This window comes from Mustela lutreola, chromosome 1 (genome assembly GCF_030435805.1).
Source record: "Mustela lutreola isolate mMusLut2 chromosome 1, mMusLut2.pri, whole genome shotgun sequence".
Taxonomy (NCBI): domain Eukaryota; kingdom Metazoa; phylum Chordata; class Mammalia; order Carnivora; family Mustelidae; genus Mustela; species Mustela lutreola.
Window position 1 is genome coordinate 89,691,746 of NC_081290.1, and position 21,029 is coordinate 89,712,774.

Genomic DNA, 21,029 nt, shown 5'->3' on the forward strand with positions numbered 1-21,029 from the left:
GAAAATGTCTATGCTACCTAAAGCAATCTACACATTTAATGCTATCCCTATCAAAATCCCATCCATTTTTTTCAAAGAAATGGAACAAATAATCCTAAAATTTAAATGGAACCAGAAAAGACCTCGAATAGCCAAAGGAATATTGAAAAAGAGATCTAACGTTGGTGGCATCAGAATTCCGGACTTCAAGCTCTATTATAAAGCTGTCATCATCAAGACAGTATGGTACTGGCACAAAAACAGACCCATAGATCAATGGAACAGAATAGAGAGCCCAGAAATAGACACTCAACTCTATGGTCAACTAATCTTTGACAAAGTAGGAAAAGAATGTCCAATGGAAAAAAGACAGCCTCTTCAACAAATGGTGTTGGGAAAATTGGACAGCTACATGCAGAAAAATGAAATTGGACCATTTCTTTACACCACGCATGAAAAAACAGTCAAAATGGATGAAGGACCTTAATTTGAGAAAGGAATCCATCAAAATCCTTGAGGAGAACACAGGCAACAACCTCTTCGACCTCAGCTGCAGCAACATCTTCCTAGGAACATCGCCAAAGGCAAGGGAAGCAAGGGCAAAAATGAACTATTGGGATTTCATCAAGATCAAAAGCTTTTGCACAGCAAAGGAAACAGTTAACAAAAGCAAAAGACAACTGACAGAATGGGAGAAGATATTTGCAAACGACATATCAGATTAAGGGCTAGTATCCAAAATCTATAAAGAGTTTAGCAAGCTCAGCACCCAAAGAACAATCCAATCAAGAAATGGGCAGAGGATATGAAGAGACATTTCTGTAAAGAGGATATCCAGGCCAAGAAACACATGAAAAAATGCTCCACATCACTTGGCATCAGGGAAATACAAATCAAAACCACAATGAGATACCACCTTACTCCAGTCAGAATGGCTAAAATTAACAAATCAGGAAACGACAGATGTTGGTGAGGACATGGAGAAAGGGGAACCCTCCTACACTGTTGGTGGGAATGCAAGCTGGTGCAACCACTCTGGAAAACAGCATGGAGTTTCCTCAAAAGTTGATAATAGAGCTACCCTATAACCCAGCAGTTGCACTATGGGTATTTACCCTAAAGATACAAATGTAGTGATCCAAAGGGCACATGCACCCGAATGTTTATAGCAGCAATGTCCACAATAGCCAAACTATGGAAAGAGCTTAGATGCCTATCAACGGATGAATGGATAAAGAAGATGTGGTATATATATACAATAGAATACTATGCAGCCGTCAAAAGAAATGGAATCTTGCCTTTTGCAAGGACGTGCCTTTTGCAAAACTATGGAAAGAACCTAGATGTCTATCAATGGGTGAATGGATAAAGAAGATGTGGTATATATATACAATGGAATACTATGCAGCCATCAAAAGAAATGGAATCTTGCCTTTTGCAAGGAGAAAAGGCTCAGGAGTCTAGAGAAACCCATGTGTGGATTTCTTTATGCTCACTCCCTCCCATGAGGGATCACACAGAGCACTCTCTTCTCTCAGTAGAGAGAAGCCGCACATGTGGAACTAGGGGGTATTATGCTTAGCGAAATAACTCAATTGGAGTAAGACAACTATCATATGCTCTCCCTGATATGAGGAAGTGGAGATGCAACACAGGGTTTTGGGCAGTAGGAAAAGAAATGAAATAAGATGGGATCGGGAGGGAAACAAACCAGAAGTGACTCTTAATCTCACAGAACAAACTGAGGGTTGCTGGGGGGAGGGGGGTCAGGCGAGGGTGGCAGGGTTATGGACATTGGGGAGGGTATGTTCTATGGTGAGTGTTGTGAAGTGTGTAAACCTGGCAATTCACAGACCTGTACCCTGGGGATAAAAATTCATTACATGTTTATTAAAAAAGAAAAACAAACAAAAAACCCTAATGTAGGGTGTTTAGAGGGCTTCCAGATTGCTGAACACACTGAGGTGCTGGGAAGAAGGTGTATCCAGAGGCACAGATGCTTTGTAACTCTTCTGCATACCTTTCCCTATGCATCTCTTCCAGCTGGCTGTTCCTGAGTTGTATCCTTTTGTAATAACTGGTTTCTAGTAAGTTAAAAAAAAAATCAATTATTGGTTTAATTTTTTCTATAGTGAATCTTACCTTATTCAGGGCTTAGGTTCTGAAACCAGTTTTTAGGGCAAGAACCTCCTATAATTAAAATTATGGGCTGTGAAAAGGAACAGTCCTTACTATTCAAATTTGTTTTCTTTCTTTGATTTTTGATTTTATTTTTCTTCATTTCCTATTTTTTTTGGTTGAACAGATATAGTTTAATTTGTGTAAGTTAAATATGTGTGCGATGAAAGTGTTGATTTTGAAATGACTTTCTGCATCTTCTATTGACAAATTTGTTTCCATTCCTTCAGCAGCTGGCCTGAACTCATCTTGTGTGCAGGAGTGTGTGGGGGTGGAAGGGTGCAGGGCGTTGGGGGTCTCCGGGACCACTCCCACATTTGGAGATTTACTAGAAGCATTCATGGGATTCAACATACAGTTTTACTCTTGGCTAAAATGTATTGCAATTATCCAGGAAGGTTATATAGCCAGATCATAAGGAGAAAAGGCCCAGGAGTCTAGAGAAACCCATGTGTGGATTTCTTTATGCTCACTCCCTCCCATGAGGGATCACGCAGAGCACACTCTTCTCTCAGTAGAGAGAAGCCACACATGTGATATTTCTGTACAAGGAAGTCTGTTAGAAATTTAGTACCCACAATTTATATTGGGGACTTGTGGGTATTTTCTGCCTCACATGTTACAAAATCCCATATTTGGGGCGCCTGGGTGGCTTAGTCATTAACATCTGCCTTCAGTTCAGTTCATGATCCTGGGGACCTGGTATCAATCTTGACATTGGGCTTCCTGCTCAGTGGGAAACCCTCTTCTCCCTCTCCCACCATGCTCCATGCTTGTGTCAAACCCCCCCCCCCCACCTCAAATAAATAAGTAAAAGCTTAAAAAAAAATAAAAAGCTAAAAACAACCCAGATTTATAGAAGAAGAGCAGGTGTGGAGTGTAAACTAAATTGTTTACTCAGTGTAAGCACAGTGAGCCACTCTTGTCCACTAGTGTAGACTAGGGACACTCTGAGAACCCAAGTTCCCGCATGCCAGCCAAGGGCCAGTCTTAAAGGGTGATGGTCTTGGGCCTGCTAAGTTTATTCTTTTTGTACATCTACTTGATTGGAAGGTTTCTATAATGTACTCTTCTCTGCTCTGACATTGACTTTTCATGTTGGTCCATTCTTGGGACTTGGCAATGTATTTTGCTCTACACCCATGGGTACTAAATGATTTTGAAATGAATGAAGTTCATATATATATGCCACCTTATAATAATCAGTACACATTGCTTTGTGAGTTAAAGAAATATTTGTTTTCTCTTTCCTCATTAATACTGAAGATGTTGAGGAAAGAAACTGTCTTCTCTAGTTTAATTTCTGCCTTTCATAGTACATTTTAAAATAACTGACAAAAAATGTACAATAAATATTGTTTACTGATAAATGTCACTTTTTAGAATCTGTTCATCCCAGAATTATGAAAAGGGAAAGGATAAACTTTAGTAATGGGAAACATCATCGTAAATTCATTCTTACATAAAAACAACTCATTTGGCCTGTATTAAGTTATGTACATTTTAAAGATGTGTGAATGAAGAGAATATAATTAATTTAAATGGATTGGGTAAATTTAATTTTAATTGCCTGTAGAAAAAAACCATGTACTTTAGAAAAAAGTCTGAAAACCTGATGACTATAGCAGTGGAACTTGGGTTAGAAGATCAGGATTAAAGGAAAAGAAGATTTTTTTCTTTCATTTTTTTTCTCCCTCTGGGACTCTGCTCTTTGTTATTCAGTGTTTCCATAACCTTTGCCTGGAAGTTCAGATACAAACCATCTTATGCTACCATCAAACTGTGATCTCTGAATCTTGGAAATTATCATTGTTCTTTATACAAACTTTCTAGTGATTTCATGTCTGATGATTAGAATTTTGCTATTCAAATTTGCTTATTTTTATTTGGCACATTTTGTTTACCCTTTTAATATGCCACAGAGAATGTTCTCCTGAAGCTGACTTCAAGGCTTTAAGTCTGTGTACGTTTTAGTTCGATATTAAACAATTGAGCAATACTGTAGTCTCATAAAACTAATTAGATTTGAAATTTTGTGAATTGTTTCCGATGGATCTGATGGATGTTACCAAACTGTCAGGAGACATATTGACTTTATTAATATGGTTTTCTAATTTGTCAGTGAAATAACACTTTAGTTATAGAGAAGTCATTTGCCTTATGATATTGAAAAAATTAAAAAGCAAACAAATAAGCCACTAAGTTGTCAAAATAGATGCCACAGTATTCACACACTAACCATTACATATCATTTACAGAAAACCCCTAAAGTAATCAGCTAATATCAGCTGAATTTACTTTATTCTTTTTTATTAAGATTTTATTCAGTTATTCATTTATTTATTTATTTATTTACAGAGTGTGTGGTGGAGGGAGCTGTGGGAGGCGAGGACAGATGGAGGGGCAGAGGGAGAGGGGGAGAGAGAGAACCCGAGGCAGGCTCCACACCCAGGATGGAGTCCAGCATGGGGCTGGGTCTTAGAGCCCTGACATACTGCCCTGAGCCAAAATCAAGAGTCAGACACTCAACCGACTGAGCCACCCAGGTGCCTGTACCTTATTCTTTATGCATAAAGACTTTTCTATCCAAAATGTCATTGAAATTGGAATATCTGAACATGTTTGTAAAACCATAGAAAGGGACCATTGCTACAATGTGCAGGCTGTCTCATAAATTTACGGTGGAAAAGATATGCACTTTTGACTGTATTTTCCAGTTTATATCACTTATTCCTTCTTTAAAAAAAAAAAAAAAGCTCAATTTTCAAAGTAACTTTGAAAGGCAAGCCGTGACTCAAAAAAGGAGTGCCTTTAAAAGTTTTACATTAAGGGGCACCTGGGTGGCTCAGTAGTTAAGCGCCTGCTTTCGGCTTAGGTCATGGTCCCGGGGTCCTGAGATCGAGTCCCTGCTTGGCAGGGAGCCTGCTTATCCCACTCCTACTCCCCCTGTTTGTGCCCCCCCCTTTCTGTCAAATAAATAAATAAAATCTTTAAAAAAAAAAGTTTTACATTAAGTCTCTCATTACTCTCCTTAGATATTTTTGAACTTTAAAAGGAAATAAAGGTGGGGCGCCTGGGTGGCACAGTGGGTTAAAGCCTCTGCCTTCAGCTCAGGGCATGATGCCAGGGTGTTGGGATCGAGCCCTGCATCAGGCTCTCTGCTCAACAGGGAGCCTGCTTCCTCCTCTCTCTATGCCTGCCTCTCTGCCTACTTGTGATCTCTCTCTGTTAAATAAATAAATAAAATTTTTAAAAAAAATAAAAGGAAATAAAGGCAATGGCAGTTTTTACAAAAGACTTAATGTTTAAAAAAAATTAGCTGAGCTTTTAGTGAATAAAATACTTATCAAGACCATCCCCAAATAAAAAGTTTCCAATCCGGAATGTTCAGTTGCCTACTATAGATAGGATTTACTTACCTACATAAACTTGACCAAGGTGCTCAGTTAGACTTGTCTTTGTGTCTACTGTATCTTGAGAATGTGCTTGATACAGTTTAGTTGATTATAAAGGCAACTTTAGTTAAATGTAAGGTATGAAGCCAAAAAGCCTTTGTGATTTTAAGTTGCATCGGTAGATGTGATGCCCCATGATGGGTCATCTGGCTATTTGTATGCCATATTACGTCCTGTGTTAAGAGAGCTTTGGCAGATTCCTGTGCATCCACAGAGGACAGCCAGGATAGCGAAAGAGCCTCAGTCAGATCAGACAAGGGAAGTATTACCTGTCTTGCAGAAGAGAAAACAAAGAGAAGGAGGGACTCTGGTCTTCAGAAATTTGAAGGTCTGTAAGTGTAAGAGGAATTAAAACTACTGAAGAGGACCGGGTTGGAGTTGATGGCAGTTGGTCACAGAGCAACACGTGCCACTTCGGCTGATTCAGCTGAGGTGGTATCTGGATTTGTTCCCCCCTTCTAAAGGCACCTGCTCTTACTTCAGGGGTTGAGGCAGGGGTTTGTTTGAATATGTGTTTGGATCTGAATCGTGGTATTTAGGATGTCTTTCATGTTTATTCCTTGGAAGAAGTTAGGACTACAGAAAAATGGTTTGGATGTTTCTGGATGTGCCATTGGAAAGTGGCGTTTGTGTTGAGGGTGTCTGTGAGCCACCGTGAGCCTCCATTTCCTAGTACTTTGGGATTGTAGATATCTGCTGGTGTGCAGTGCTGTCCTGCATCTTGCTTCATTCGGTGCTCGCATGGTTTCTGTGAGGTCCTGGAGGAGGGACTGTCAACCCCATTTTGGAGCCCAGGACACTGTGGCTCAGCTCCGTGAGAGGAAATAACTCACCCGCAGTGATAGAGTCAGAACTTGTGGAACACCAGCATTTTCCCCACTCCAGAGTACTTCTCTGACGTTCCTTTCAGCTTGACATATTTAGGGCACTAATTATTTCTAATGAACAACAGACTTAATTTTTCACATGAATCCTTTTAAGTTATTTAACTTCCTGTGCATTATGTTCTGAATGCTGTTCAGTTAAAGAGACTGGGATCTGTAAAAATCTGTTTTTCTCTCTGTCTGCTTTTCCATCTGAAGATGGGGGAATCCATGTTTGGGGTGATTAGATGGTATGGGGGTTAGATATAAGCAGATACGCCTCAGTGATATGTGTGTGTTTGTGTGTGTCCGTGTGTGTCTATATATGTGTGAGTGTGTGTATAAGCCCAAAGCAAGCAAGAATTTTAAACAGAATCCTTCGAAAAATCAACAGAAAACAAAAACAAAAACAAAAAACCCATTCCCTTTGTTTAGGAACCCTAAATCACTAGTTTCCTAGGATAGTATTTGCTGATTTCTGAAAGTGGTAGCTTAAATCTGACAAAGTGGGGCACCTGGGTGGCTCAGTCAGTTAAGTTCTGCCTTCGGCTCAGGTCATGATCCCAGGGTCCTGGGATGGAGTTCCACATGCGGCTCCCTGCTCAGCGGTGAGTTTGCTTCTCCCTTCCCTCTGTGATCTCTGTGATTGCTCTTGCTCTCACTCTCTCTCAAATAAATACAGAAAAATCTTTTAAAAAATGACAATATTATACTGTCAGAATTGATTAGGTGAGCAAACTTGTTTTTTTGTGCTTCTGAAGATATCCTGAAACTGTTTAATTAGACACTGAAGGCAGGGCATCTGACCTAACCTCAGTTAAAAACAATCACAGAAGAAAATGCCTGTATTTTAAATATAAAAATATGATGACATTGTATACTCTAAAGATATCCGTACCTTAAATCTTAGTACTTAAAACTAGTTTTTTTGAAAAGCTTTGTTGAAAGATAGGAAGGGAAATATATTTTATTTAAGAGGTAAACCTATAACATGCTGGGACTTCTCATTAAGGACATTATTACTGTATATTTTGGAACTGACTGTACTTCACTGCCATTACATTTTACCATATTTTAAATAAAATTCACTTAGTTACATTTGTCCATGTCTGGGGACAAATATGACTGATTAGCTTTGCCCTGATGTCCTATTATATAGTCAGTAAAAAATTCCCCAGGCATTCAGAATAATAGAGAAGGAGAATAGTAGAGTAAATAACACTGTGGATTTTTTCTTGTGAAAATTAATTATCCCTATCCATATAGTAAATAAGCTCGTCTGTCTATAGTTGATCCAATTTAACACAAAATATTTAAATTCAGGAGAAAATATTTGTACTGGTTACCTATTGCCATTTTTTTTTTTTTTTCCTTTAATTTACAGGTTAGGCGGCGCTTGGGTGGCTCAGTGGGTTAAGCATCTGCCTTGGGCTCAGATCATGATCCCAGGGTCCTGGGGTGGAGACCCTCCTTGGGCTCCCTGCTCAGTGGGGAGCCTGCTTCTCTGTCTCCTTCTGCCCTCTGCCTCTCCTCCTGTTGTGTGCTCTCACTCACACTCTCTGGCAAATAAATAAATAAAATCTTAAAAAAAAACAACAAGTTAGGATTTTTTCTTATTGAGTTGATTTTTGTTTTTGTTGTGATTTCGTCTGTTCTTTACTGGGTGGGAAGACAAAATCAAGTGTGACTTATGTTTAATACTACTAATCTCTGGTATAAAAAAAGGGAGAGAGCCATAGTAGCGTGTTCTCTTGGACACTTAAAAAGTGATGTCAGTAGCATTTAACAGAAACTAGAACCTGCCAAATTCCTACATAGTTGTAATTTACACTTACTATTAAGTGGCAAATTCATCGACATATAAACAACTATGTGGAAGTATGAATGTTTTCATTTTTATATGAGGATTTCTTTTCCCTTCCCTTCCCTACCTTAGCTAATTTTTTTGTGTAGCTGGCTTATGAAATCTGTGCAGATCAAACAGTGTTTGAGATTGAGATGGTTTTTACTTCAAGAGGAGAAAGTTTACTTCATTATAGGCCCCCAGGCATGCAGAAGATGATCCTCTTAGGACAGTAACCAATACACTTCATTTTCATGAAAATTCAAATGAAAGATGATGGTATTTGGAAGACCAGTTTCGACAGGAAAGAAAATACACTTTTGGCTCCAGAGCTTAGTTATATGTTAGAACATGATACTAAGGAATATCTTCTTCATTTGTTAGACTTTAAAAATGTTCAACTTATTACCTCAGCGTTCAGTATTAAATTAGAAATAGATAAATGGAGACTTTAATAGTAGCCATCTGTCTGGAGAGTTTTTACTTGATTTCTCTGGAGAGGAAGGATGGTTTAGATGATCTTTGATATTTCATGAGGAGAATGCTGTGGTTAGTGTGGGAAGTTATAAGTCATGTGTGCAGATAATCTAAGAGTTTCAGTGAAGTGTTAAAGACTGGGGTAGGGAAATGAGGCCTTTGAAAGTTGGAGAAGACAGGTGGCCTGCAAAGATTGTGGAGGAACTTCTAAGTCATTTGGGTAAGGGTGTTCAGAATAAAATAAACAGGCAGTGGGTCTGTTAGTGACCAAAAAAATTATTTCAACTATGAATATGTAAGCAACTATAGTACGTGATAGTGTTGTTATGAGAATATAAGTAAAAGTGAATCAATATATAATTTGGATGTATTTAGGGACGCATGGGTGGCTTAGTCGGTTCAATGACTGCCTTCGGCTCAGGTCATGATCCCAGGGTCCTGGGATGGAGCCCCGCATCAGGCTCCCTGCTCAGTTGGGAGCCTGCTTCATCCTCTGCCTGCCACTCCCCCTGCTTGTGCTCTTTCTCTCTCTCTCTGAGAAAAAAATAAAATCTTAAAAAAAAAAAAAAAAAACTTTGGATGTATTGAAAGTGACAGTTTTCATTGGGATTTTAATATGAAATTAAACTATACTTGTCTCTTAAGGTGTAATATGGTGTGAGAAGGTTATAGATAACCAGAGAGTGCTGGAAGCGTGCTGGGCCCATAACCAGAGAGTGCTTACTTACATCTAATGGACTGGAAATGAGTCACTAATACTGAATAATTGGACATAGTTGGAGCCAAAGGGCCTGGGAGAAAGCTGAAGTACACAAAGAACAAATAATGCCCCTGGTAAAATGTGCTTACTATAATTCATGGAGAAATCTTTGTTATATTTCACATCTTTGAAGAAAGAATTCCAAATGTCAAGCACATCTGATATATACTGTACTTCATACCAGGCGACAAATGTATGACTTAGAAGGACCATTGACTGTTTTGTGTAAGTAGTGCTATCCTCTCAAACTGAGATATGTCACTGACAGAGCCATTGGTGTTTCCCAACATAAAATTAGCTGGATTGTGTGGATTTCAACAGTAGTGGTGTTAAGGGTGAGAGAGAGTCTGTTGTGTGAATGGAGGTCTCAGTCCTTGGATTCCCCAGAAGATTTATGTGGGGATCTGCACTCCAGTAAAGACAGTCAGAAGGAAAGCAGCAAGCACAAAGCAGTTCAAAGCAGTTCGTTAAAGCAAACAGACACTCAAGGTGGGAGAGGGGACATATTCTGGGAGATGAAATCCCGCCCTGGGTTGTTTTGGGATTAGGTATTATTGGGTCTCTCTGGGTGGGGAGGAGCTCTGACTTACAGTGGGCTGGTCTTTAATGATTAAAGGCTGCTTCCAGTCATTTAGGAAACTCCTCCCACAGGTTGGGAGGGAGAGTTTGACCCTGTGAAGTTTGTGCCAGAACCTTCTTGGCAGCCTCCTCCTGGGAGTAAGGGTAGGTTGTACCCATAGTGAAAGTGAGTTAGGATGAGTCTAGGGGTTACCCTGGGGCAGAGGTGGAAGAAGAGAGGGCATGCTCTGCACTTTGGCTCTTGATCTGTCCGCCCCAAGGTCTTGGAAGCCACAAGGTCAGGACATTTGTATTCCCAGGCTTTTATTGTGTAGTTTATTTACCACCCCAGCTCCTGTCTCTATAATTCCCCTTTAGGGATTTGGGACTCTGCCTTGGGGTAGTCCTTTTACTGCTAGAGTCTAGTTTCTGCCTGACAGTTGGTTCTGAGATTTTTCTTTCAAGTATTTAATGCCTTTGCCATTCCTTCTTCTTAATTTAGCTGTCAGTATAAATAATTTTGTTATTGTCGCTGTGGAGGAACCAGGAAAGGAGACTTTATACTGAAATATTTAAAGTAATTTATTTACTCTGCTTAAAGAAAGTTGAGCTGATGTCCTCTTTGAGGAGAGGTTCAGAAGGTCCTTTTGATCTATCAGTGGGCAGTGAGGTAGTGGGCAGTGAGGGTTCCACTTCAAGGGGGAAGCAGGAACAGTACAATTTTCACTTGCTGCCCAAAGGAGATCTTCTCAACATGAGTTTTTTCATGAGAAATTACAAATTTCCATAGCTTCACCTAAACATGCGAGAGATAAATAGTAGGTGTTTATAGTCCTAAGTTCTTCTTTTCGCAATTATAATAACAAAAATTAAATTCCTCCTTCTTAGTGAGGTCTGGCATCTCATTATCGAGATCTTCAAGTGATTATCGAGGATCGTTTGGCATTGAAAAAAACAGGAATTGTTTAAGAAACATGGCAGTGAATGTATAAGGTAGTAGGAACAGGCAAACTCCTTTTTCTGGACAATATATGCTAAAATCCTGATACACAAGTTTTTGTAATGTGCAGCAGATTTTTCAGTGTCTAAGTTTTTGGGGGATAATATGTTCTCTGTAGATGGCTTCCTAGTCTGTGCATCAGTATGTGACTGGGCCTGTGCAATCTGTCTGATCTCAATGCCGTGCGTGTTCTCCATGGCTCATTCTGTTCCACTCACAGAGCCTTTCTATTTGCCTTTTCTGTGCTGTTCCATCTGTCTGGGAGCACTTTCTCCAGCTCTCCACTGGCCGCTGGCAGTGCCTGCCTTCATTAGAACTCTTCTCAGTTTCCTCTGAGATCGTCGGGCTCGCTCACTCTGCTTCCTCTCTCTCTGCATTCATTGTCTTCACAACTCTTCTCTTTACCTGAAGTTATATTCTGTGCTTGTTTGTCCTTAAGTGCTGCGATGTTAAGCTTCAACTGTCTTGTTCACTGGAAGATTCCCAGTGCCCGAAGCTGGCCTGTGGTAGGAATCAGTAAATTATGTCCAGTGACTGCATGATTGGCCAAATGTGTCGTGAAAATACATAACCTTAGTAGGCTGATTGTGCTATATGTTATCAAATAAGATTCTGGAAATGTAGAATTTGTTTATCCCCACCCCAAGTCTGCAGAGATGAATTTTTGTTCTTATATTTGCATTACTTGGTGTTAGAGATCTGGAGTGCTGATCACTCATTCCTTCTTTCCCCCTCCCCTGGATTCCAGTTGAATATAAACACAGAGTGATTTGGATGAATATTGACATATGCATTACTGAACTGAGCAGTGCCTGATAACCTACAGTACAGAGGCTTTGGAGAAGCTCCATTTGAAGCAACTTGGAATCAAGAATGTCCATTGGACTACCCACTCCTTTCAAAGTTTCCTCCCTCTCTCCAACTGAATCTTGAGTGGGCCTGACCAGGAAGGTTTGTGGCATGAAACAAAAGGCAGTGGGCCGACTGTCTTCAGCAAGCCATGAGCAGGCCATGAAAAAGCAAAATGGAACCTGTTTTATTCATCAGCTAGTTAAAAATGTGAAAATGTGGCTCAGTGGAGTCTGCTTCCACTGGTTTCATTAGCAAGTTCTCATCATATGGAAATGATTCAGTAAACAGGTGGAGAGAGAAATTGAAAGGATTGCTCCAGCTCCATCCCCTCAACTGGGAACCAGCCTCTTCTGTGGAAAAAAGGGGACAGGTCGCAATTATGGTTATCCCCTGAGTGATTGCAGTTGCAACACGTATATTAAAATATACCTACAAACAAATAATTTTAACCAGAAAAGAGCTATCAACACAGGATGTTTCTGAGAGTTGCTTGCAATTGTGAGTCATCTAGACATCTGCCAAATAAAATAGGAGACTCTATTTGTACACATTTTTAAGGGGAAGACTGGATGTTAATCCAGCATCTATTCAACACCTGTCAGTAACAAAGGCATATGCTTATGAAAAAATATCATATCCTGCCCTTAATATGTTTAGTATGACCAATACTGACTTCAGGTACAAACTCAGCAACTTTTTATGTTTCAGGTTCGTGGGAGTAAGGGAGAAGTTCTATACATTTTGGATGCCACCAATCCACGACACTCCAACTGGCTTCGCTTTGTTCATGAGGCACCATCTCAGGAACAGAAGAACTTGGCTGCCATTCAAGTGAGCTTATTTGCTTATTTGTACTCTGCACTGTGAGGGGAATGAACTAATTTATAACTGCGTTCCCTGTTTTAAATTTATTCCCAATGACCTGCTTCAAATAACAGTAACTAACTCATAAAGCAGAGAAATCCCATCCATTCAGCTTATGCAGGAAAGGGGCATGTCTAGTTGTAAATTGACACCAGATCACTCTCTTTATGAGAATTCTTGAGGGAATGAATTATATGGTCTGATATTGTCCTTAGCAGATCTCATTTTCAAGTACTTTTAATTCATTCAGTGAACATTTATTGATAGTTTCTTTATTTGATGGTTTATTTGGCTCATAGTTCAATATTCTGTGTTATTTTTGGGAAAGGCTTCATGGAGAAAATTTACGTGGATATATCCTCATGAATGGATTTTGAGCGTTTTGAAGATAGTGTATTAGTCAGAGTTTTCCAAAGAAATAGAACCAGTAGGATATCTATATCTAGCTATTCTATCTATCTATCTATCTATCTATCTATATCTATCTATCTATCTACCTATAGAGAGATTTATTATAAGGAATTGGCTTATATGGTTACGGAGGAGGCTGGCCAAATCCAAACTCTGCAGAGCTAATGTCCCACTTTGAATCTAGAATCCACAGGCTGCTGTAGAACAAGGAAGAACCAATGTTCCACTTCACATGCTGTTGGGCTGGAAGAGCAGGTATTCCAGTGTGAAGGTCATCAAGCAGGAGAATTCTCTAATTTGTGGGGGGGGTGAGAGGTAGGGGGGTGGTTTCAACTGATTGGCTGAGGCTCACCCCCACTGTGCAGGGCAATTTGCTTTACTCAAGTCCATCTTCTTAAATGTTAATTTCATGCCAAAACACCATCACAGAAACACTCAGAATGAAGTTTGAACAACTATCTTCGAATCCCATTGTCCAGTCGAGTTAACATGTAAAATTAACCATCCTAAGTAGGAACCATATTTTATTGAATTCTGTATCCCTGTATTCTAGTATAGTGCTTCATATAACATTGGGCTCTGATAGAAACTATATTTGAACTTAGGTGATTCCTCAGTAGAAATTAAGCCAAAAAGAGAAAAAGTTAAGACAGTACATTTTTAGAGGGGTCCTCTAATTAAAACTCTTTGATCAGATGATTGGTAGAAAAAGAAACATTGTATTTTGGGGGGGGGATTGGCTGATCACATGGAAAACACAGCTTCTGGATCCTAAACTGCAAAAGAAGAAGCAAAACTATGGTTGGTAGAAGTAAGAGAGAAGGAAAAGAATAAGGTATTTCGTTAAGTATTTCCTTAAGTATTTACCATGAGTACCATTCTAGAAGCTTCATAAACATCATGTCATTTACTTAGATCAGAAAAACTCTAGGTTTAATATTTGCTGAGGGTTATGCTGATTCCATTCAAGTGTAAAACCAACAGTCACAAGAGGGAAAATATGCAGAATTAGGTTTTAAAGTAACCAGAAAAGATGGTCATCTAGAATATTCCATTTTCTGATGTTACTAGCTAACCACATTTTTCTCAGTATAAATAAGTATTGGATGACTAATGTGATTACTGTCTTTTTTGGTCTGGATTAATGAGAGATGCCTCTTACCAACAGGCTAGGTTGGGCTGGAAAACAGGATCTTTCGGCAGTTAGAGATATTCAAGCCATTTTTTAGATGACCCATGACCTACGTTGATCTAACCACAGATTTCAATTGATTTTTTAAAATGTGTAAACATTTTTTTTTCAATTATTTTATAGTATATATTTTGTGGTTTCCTGATGCAGTCATCTCACAGCATCTCTAGTTAACTCATAATTTTAATTTATAGATTCAGTTTTAGTATTTCCTTGTGAATGTTACAGCTATCAGAAAGCCTACAGACCCATGAAATTTACTTTAGGCAAACCCACTGTTTTGTGTTCTTTCTTTATTACTATTTTAGAGACTGTTATTCTATTTAAACTAGATTCTTTTCTCCTTATGCTTAAATAATAACTTTAACCTTTGTTCAGATGCCTTTTGTTTGAGACATTTCTTCCTATTGGCTGTTATTTCTGTAGCATCGGTAACTCTCTCCATTTGCCCAGACTTCCAAGGTGTTGCCCTCTCAGCTTTGAATTTTGTGTCAGGCTCTCTCAGATAAGGCTTGTTGGAGAGTTACCTTCCAGTGTACATTTTGCTTGTCATGATCCCTTCAGGTAGTGGAATACTATGTCAGTAGGTATTTATCTCCATCTTCCCTTACCCACATTCATGACTCCACGCCCTGTTTATTTCATGATATGGGACCGCCCACATATCTCTCTTTTTGAGTAACCACAGTTGCTAAGACACACAATTTTCACATTCACTGGGGCCTTCAGTCCAGTGTTCTTGTGCTGTGCTTCTTTCCTTGAAAGAGAAGAGGAATCTGCAAAGGGATGACTGTTGCAACTTTGATATTCCCAGAAATTATTTGATTTAGAGGAGGTGAAGCAGGGTGGGATTGGAATAGGATTCATAAACTAACTAGAGGCTCTGTGAAGTTTCACCCTTGAATTTAATTAGAATCTGTTCAGAGGCCACTGGGGGAGTCTTTTAGTGCACACGTGATGACAGTGCCTTTAATTCCTTTTAACGTTGTTTTGGCCTTTCCTTAGAGAGGGTTGAGTGCACTGTAACCATGTTACTTGCCACAGAGCTCAGTGTGGATCTTCGTTAGCTCCCTTGGTGGAATGCCTGTTTTACTTGAACGGTAGCTGGAGTAGCAGAGTGTTCAGAGTTCAAAATCACATCTGAGCTAGGGGCAGAGGACATAATAGTTGGGTCACAAGGCTGACGGTGATGTCAGCTTCTGATTCATTGGGTTAATCTCCTGTGGGTTACATTCCAGAAACATTGAGTTGGTAGGAGAAGATCATAATGTTTCCTGCATAACATTATGAATCATTTACATTCCAAATTGTATCTGAAATTTGGGGTATTCAGGAAATTTTTTATTTGAGCTGTATGTCCCAGGAGTGGAGTAAATGAGAAACATTTGTGGCTATGTGGCTTGCTTGGTGGAAAACGTCAATACTTGGTCCAATTTTTTTGGACAAGGGATTAAGAATTTGAGGTCTGTTTTGGCAGAGGATTGGAACTTCTTTTTGGAGACTTAGTTTACTTGTAGTTTTGCAATTTATTTGATTTTGGAAAATTTGCTTTGGAAATGATGATTTAAATGTATGAATTATTAAAGGCTTTTGTAAGCAACAAAATTCTTCCCACATGCACACATTTCAGAATCATTAGTTGAACTATATGTTCAGGCTTCTGAAAAGTATTTCCAACTGAACCAGAAAATTCTAAGTGTGAAAGACGTGGCTTAAAATGAACCAAAGGAATTCTTAGGCTACATAAAAAAAAAATGGGTGACTCTTATTAAAAATTAATTTTGTTACACCAAAGGAAAAAAAGTAATAGTTAAAAAAATATTTGACCTACTGAGGGTTTTATAGGCTTTTATAAAAATTTCTTATCTTTTCATAGAAAATTATTTATTTAGGTACAGAATTATGTTATTCAAAGTTGAGACTGTGAATTCTTGGGGTATTTTATTTTAAAAGATTTTATTTATTTATTTGACAGGCAGAGATCACAGGTAGGCAGAGAGGCAAGCAAAGAGAGAAGGGGAAGCAGGCTTCCTGCTGAGCAGAGAGCCCGATGTGGGGCTCCATCCCAGGACTCTGGGATCACTCCCTGAGCTGAAGGCAGATGCTTTAACCCACTGAGCCACCCAGGGGCCCCAGTGGGATATTTTAGAGACGTATTTAGGACATATTTCCAGGCATCCCTTCCCTGGGACTTTTTTGCAGTATGTTATCAACATAAATGAATAGGTGGCTTGGTGTCATAAGAAAAAGGAGCATATGGAAAAACATTTGAGTTTTGGTACACCTCATGAGGGATGTCAGGTTGTGTGGATTGCCTAAATAAGTTAAGAGAGCACCACGTATTGAGCCAAACTTGTGATGTCAGCATAGCTTTTTCCCAATTCTGATGTCAGTTTTCCCATTACCAGGAGAGCTATTTTATTACATACTATTTTCTCTCCTTCCTCTGCCTTGTTGCGAGGTCTTAGGCAGCCTATCCTGGAGTCTTCTGGTGACATGTGATATTTCAGAATGGTGGAGCTGGGAGATCAGATGTGGATTCCCTAAGAGAGAAGCAACTTGAATGTTATTAAAGCACAGACAAGACTTTCTCCGTTGTCATCGAAACAAGATCCACAGGCTTATTGAATGGTGATGCAGCACTCAAATCACAGTGGTACCAACCTAGCAACCAATCAAGCAACCAAAAAAAAAATTGAAAGGATTTTTCATTTATAAAAATTTTACTTTTTTAAAATTCAGTTTCTTCTCTATTTCTGTTTTTTTCCTATCAGATTTTTATGTAAATGGTATTTTTATAATATTTTCTAGAATTGGTTATAGAATATTAAGGTGCAACTGTCTAATGATTTCTTCAGTTACACCACAGAAATATCAGTTAAATAACTTGCAGATCTTTTAATGGATTATCTTATAGTAATGTATGTATTTGTCTCTTATTAGGTAAAAGTTTAAACTGAGCTACAATTACAAGCAGTTGGTCCTATGAAGTTTTTTTTTTTTTTTTAAAGATTTTATTTATTTATTTACAGAGAGAGAGAGAGAGAGACAGTGAGATCACAAGTAGGCAGAGAGGTAGGCAGAGAGAGAGGGGGAAGCAGGCTCCTCACCGAGCAAAGAGCCCGATGTGGGGCTTGATCCTAGGACCCTGAGATCATGACCTGAGCTGAAGGCAGAGGCTTAACCCACTGAGCCACCCAGGTGCCCCAGTCCTATGGGAATTTTAAGTACTATTCCTAATGTGGCCACATATTCTCATGAGAAGTATTGGAATTAATGTATTACTTGTCAACTTATTCTTTTAATTCAGTCTGTAGTTTATAGGCAGGCCAAATGAGTATTTATAGAAATATCCTTTTTAAGTTATGTGTAGTGATAATGTATCAGTTGATACTTGAAATGTATCAGTTAATCCTGAATAATGATGATGGCGATGGCAGCTAACTGAATACTTACTGTGTGCCAGTAAGTGGGTAGGTGTGTTATAACCTTAATACTTACTGTGATCCTATGAGGGAGGTGCTATAACTGTTGCCTCCCTTTACCAAATGAGGTTGTTGATTTTCAGAGTCTAAGTAACTAGCTGAGGCCACTGAGTAGCTGGGTAGGAATTGAAGCCAGGTGGTCTGTCTTCCCTGCCGGCCCTCTAAAACCACTGTGCTCTAATACCTTAGAGGAGATAATTTACAAAGGAGTAAATGCAGATTTCAAAAACCTGCCATGTTTCTCAACTTACTATTTGGATATTTTTGAAACTACTGAACATTTGCAGAACAGTTTAATTTAAAGATATACGTATTTTAGAGTTATTTACATCAGGTATTCCTTGATCTTAATGTTAAGTTCTCAAACTATCCTGAGTTTATTCAAAACCATTGCACCTTCTTTTCCTTTATACAGAGGTCACGCTTAGGCAGTATCTGTCCTTGCCTCTTTTTCCATTTGTTTCCTTTTTCCTCAGCTGCTAGCTAACGCATTAAAAATGTGTTAAAGTTAGCATTTAGATCTCTTGAAATTAATGATAGGAAAATTTTAGGATCAGAGCATGTCAGTTTGGGTGTAGGGAAAAGTTTTGAGTAGGCGGGACTTCCTGAGCTTCTCAATCCAGAAACCATACAGGTGGTTTCTTCTGCTACCTCCACTCAAGACCAGTTCTGCTTCCTACTGTCCATGTCCCACCCAGCAGCAAAACAAACTGTGCTGTTGTCTTTTGACTATGAGGATTCTGTCAATCACTTTTATCAGAGCATGACTTTTGAGTTATTTTTTAGAATGATTTTTATCTAGCCTAAATCTTACCGGTATCTTTTTTGTGATTGTATTAGTTATCTATTGCTGCATAACGAAATCCTCTCCTCCAATTTTGACAGCTTTAAAACAGCCAATGTTCATTATTTCATACATTTTCTGAGGATCAGGAATTTGGGAGCAACTTTCCTGGGTGGTTCTGGAGTTTTAGCTAAGGACTGTTTTAATCAAGTGTCATCTGGGGCTGTTTGAAGCCTCTCAAGACTTGATTGGGGTGGGGATTCTACTTCCAAGATTACTCACATGGCTCTTTCCCATGTGAAGCTATCCTCATGACGTGGCAGTTGCTTCTCTGAGAGTGATGTGTGTTAGGTCCGTTATTAAATAAAACGAGACTGAGACAAAGTGAAAGTTATTTAAAGCTTTATTTTATGCCAAGTATTAGAAGTCAGACTGATTGGCCAGGGGAACAAGACTGAAACAAAGTTAAAGTTACGCAAAGCTTTATTCTGTGCTAAGCATTAGAAGTCAGACTGACTGGCCAGCGCCGTCTCCAAAGAGAGCGACCAATCCCCGCTTACAGGCTTAAGAATTGACTATATCAAAGAGCGACTCCTTTCAGTCCCACAGACTAATTTTTATAGAGCAAAAGCTTGGCCAGACGTAGGTGGCCAATGAGATTGTAACATACACAGAAAGTTGCATGGTCATGTTAGGTCATGCTCAGGTGGCCAATTGAATTACACTTTACCCTATAGTAGCTGTTTGAACTAACCTATTACTCTGGTTAGAATTGGTGCTCAAGTTTGGCCCCCAAAAGGTGGAGTTTACATTCTTTGGTGGTTAAGGAGACAGTATGTGTACTTTCACTGATTGGATGTCTCCACCTGGCCTGACTCGTTCTTGTATTCTGGGCTCTGTTATCAGGAACTGGCCGACCTGGCCTTGTATTTTGGGCTCTGTTATTAGGAACTAGCCAACCATTTTTTTACTGGTTTCCCAGACTTGCTTCTTAGTAAGTTTCTCTGGGGGCCAGGGCAGGGTCAGTTTAAGTTTTACTGCACAAACAACAAAATGGCTTTTAACCAAGATGGAGTCGCTCTGGCTCAATAGGTCCTTACAATGTGTGTGTGTGTGAGAGAGAGGCCATCTTTTATAACCTAATTTTGGAAATGACATACTGTACCATTACTGCCGTGGGATGCTGTTAGTCACATAGACACAGACCACAGTATAGTGGAGGGGTGTCAGTCCCAGGAGGTAGGGCATCATTGGGTGCCATCTTTAAGGCTGGCTCTGGCAATGGTCAGTGAGGGTAATTTGTTTTGTAGGAGGATGAGGAAGGCTAAAGTCAGTGGACAAAACAAGCACTTGATCTAGAATTAGAAGGAATGCCGAACTGAGCCTAGTTTGGATACTATTAAGAAAGGCAGTTTAAACAGTAGATTCCTGGCTCTGAGCCTTGTTGGCTCAGTTAGTTCACTTGATGCATTTGTTCAGCTGATAGCTCTCAAGCATCTGCTTCATGCCAGGGCCCATGCTGAACACTGAAATACTGTAGTTCATGAGGTGTCCTGTCACTGTCTCCATGGGGGTAAGAATAATCTTGAACTCCTCCTTTTTGTAGGGGGGAAAAAAAAATTTAGAGATTTATTTATTTATATATTTATTTGACAGGGAATGAGAGAGGAAAGAGAGAGAGATAGCAAGAGAGGGAACACTGTCAGGGGAAGTGGGGGAGGGAGAAGCAGGCTTCCCATTGAGCAAGAAGCCTGATGTGGGGCTTGATCCTGGGACCATGGTATCATGACCTGAGGGGAAGGCAGACACTCAATGACTGAGCCACCCAGGTGCTCCCCTTCTTGTGAATTAATGATCACTATACCTACCTCACTGGATTTTGTGGCGATTAAATTAAACGAGATAACATAAGTAAAACACCTGGACCTTGTGTGTGCCAATATAATTTAGCAAGTATTTTTATCACAGCTCTGTCACATTTATGGTTTTTGTCTCTATAGTTTTGTTTCTATATAGAACTGAGCAAAATCTGTTTTATTTAGTCTAAAATCTTCTAAGGGTAGCTAGTGTAAACACCAAGCATGTCGGAGACGTGCTAGCAAATAACCACTCAGGCAACAGCCTGCTGTGCACCATGACTAAATGCTGTTGGACCTGCCCCAGACCATGGCAGCAGCAGCCTGGTGCCCTGCCCCTCAGCTCCTCAGGTGTTGGATGCCCAGGAAACCATATGTCCTCTTAGGCCCCTTGAATACTGTTTACTGTGCCCTTTTACAGGCTGTGGTTCTGTGACCTGTCTCTCTTTGGAAAGATTGCTAGAGGAGTGCC

At 39.5% G+C, this 21,029-nt stretch overlaps 1 protein-coding gene across 1 annotated transcript in view; it reads left to right on the top strand.

Moving 5' to 3' along the window:
• Positions 1 to 21,029, top strand: part of PRDM5 (PR/SET domain 5) — a 224,758-nt gene that overhangs the window by 66,880 nt on the left and 136,849 nt on the right. Inside the window, exon 3 of the mRNA XM_059169390.1 lies at positions 12,674 to 12,796. Within this exon, the coding sequence (XP_059025373.1) occupies positions 12,674 to 12,796 (123 nt within the window). The remainder of the gene's footprint in view (positions 1 to 12,673; positions 12,797 to 21,029) is intronic.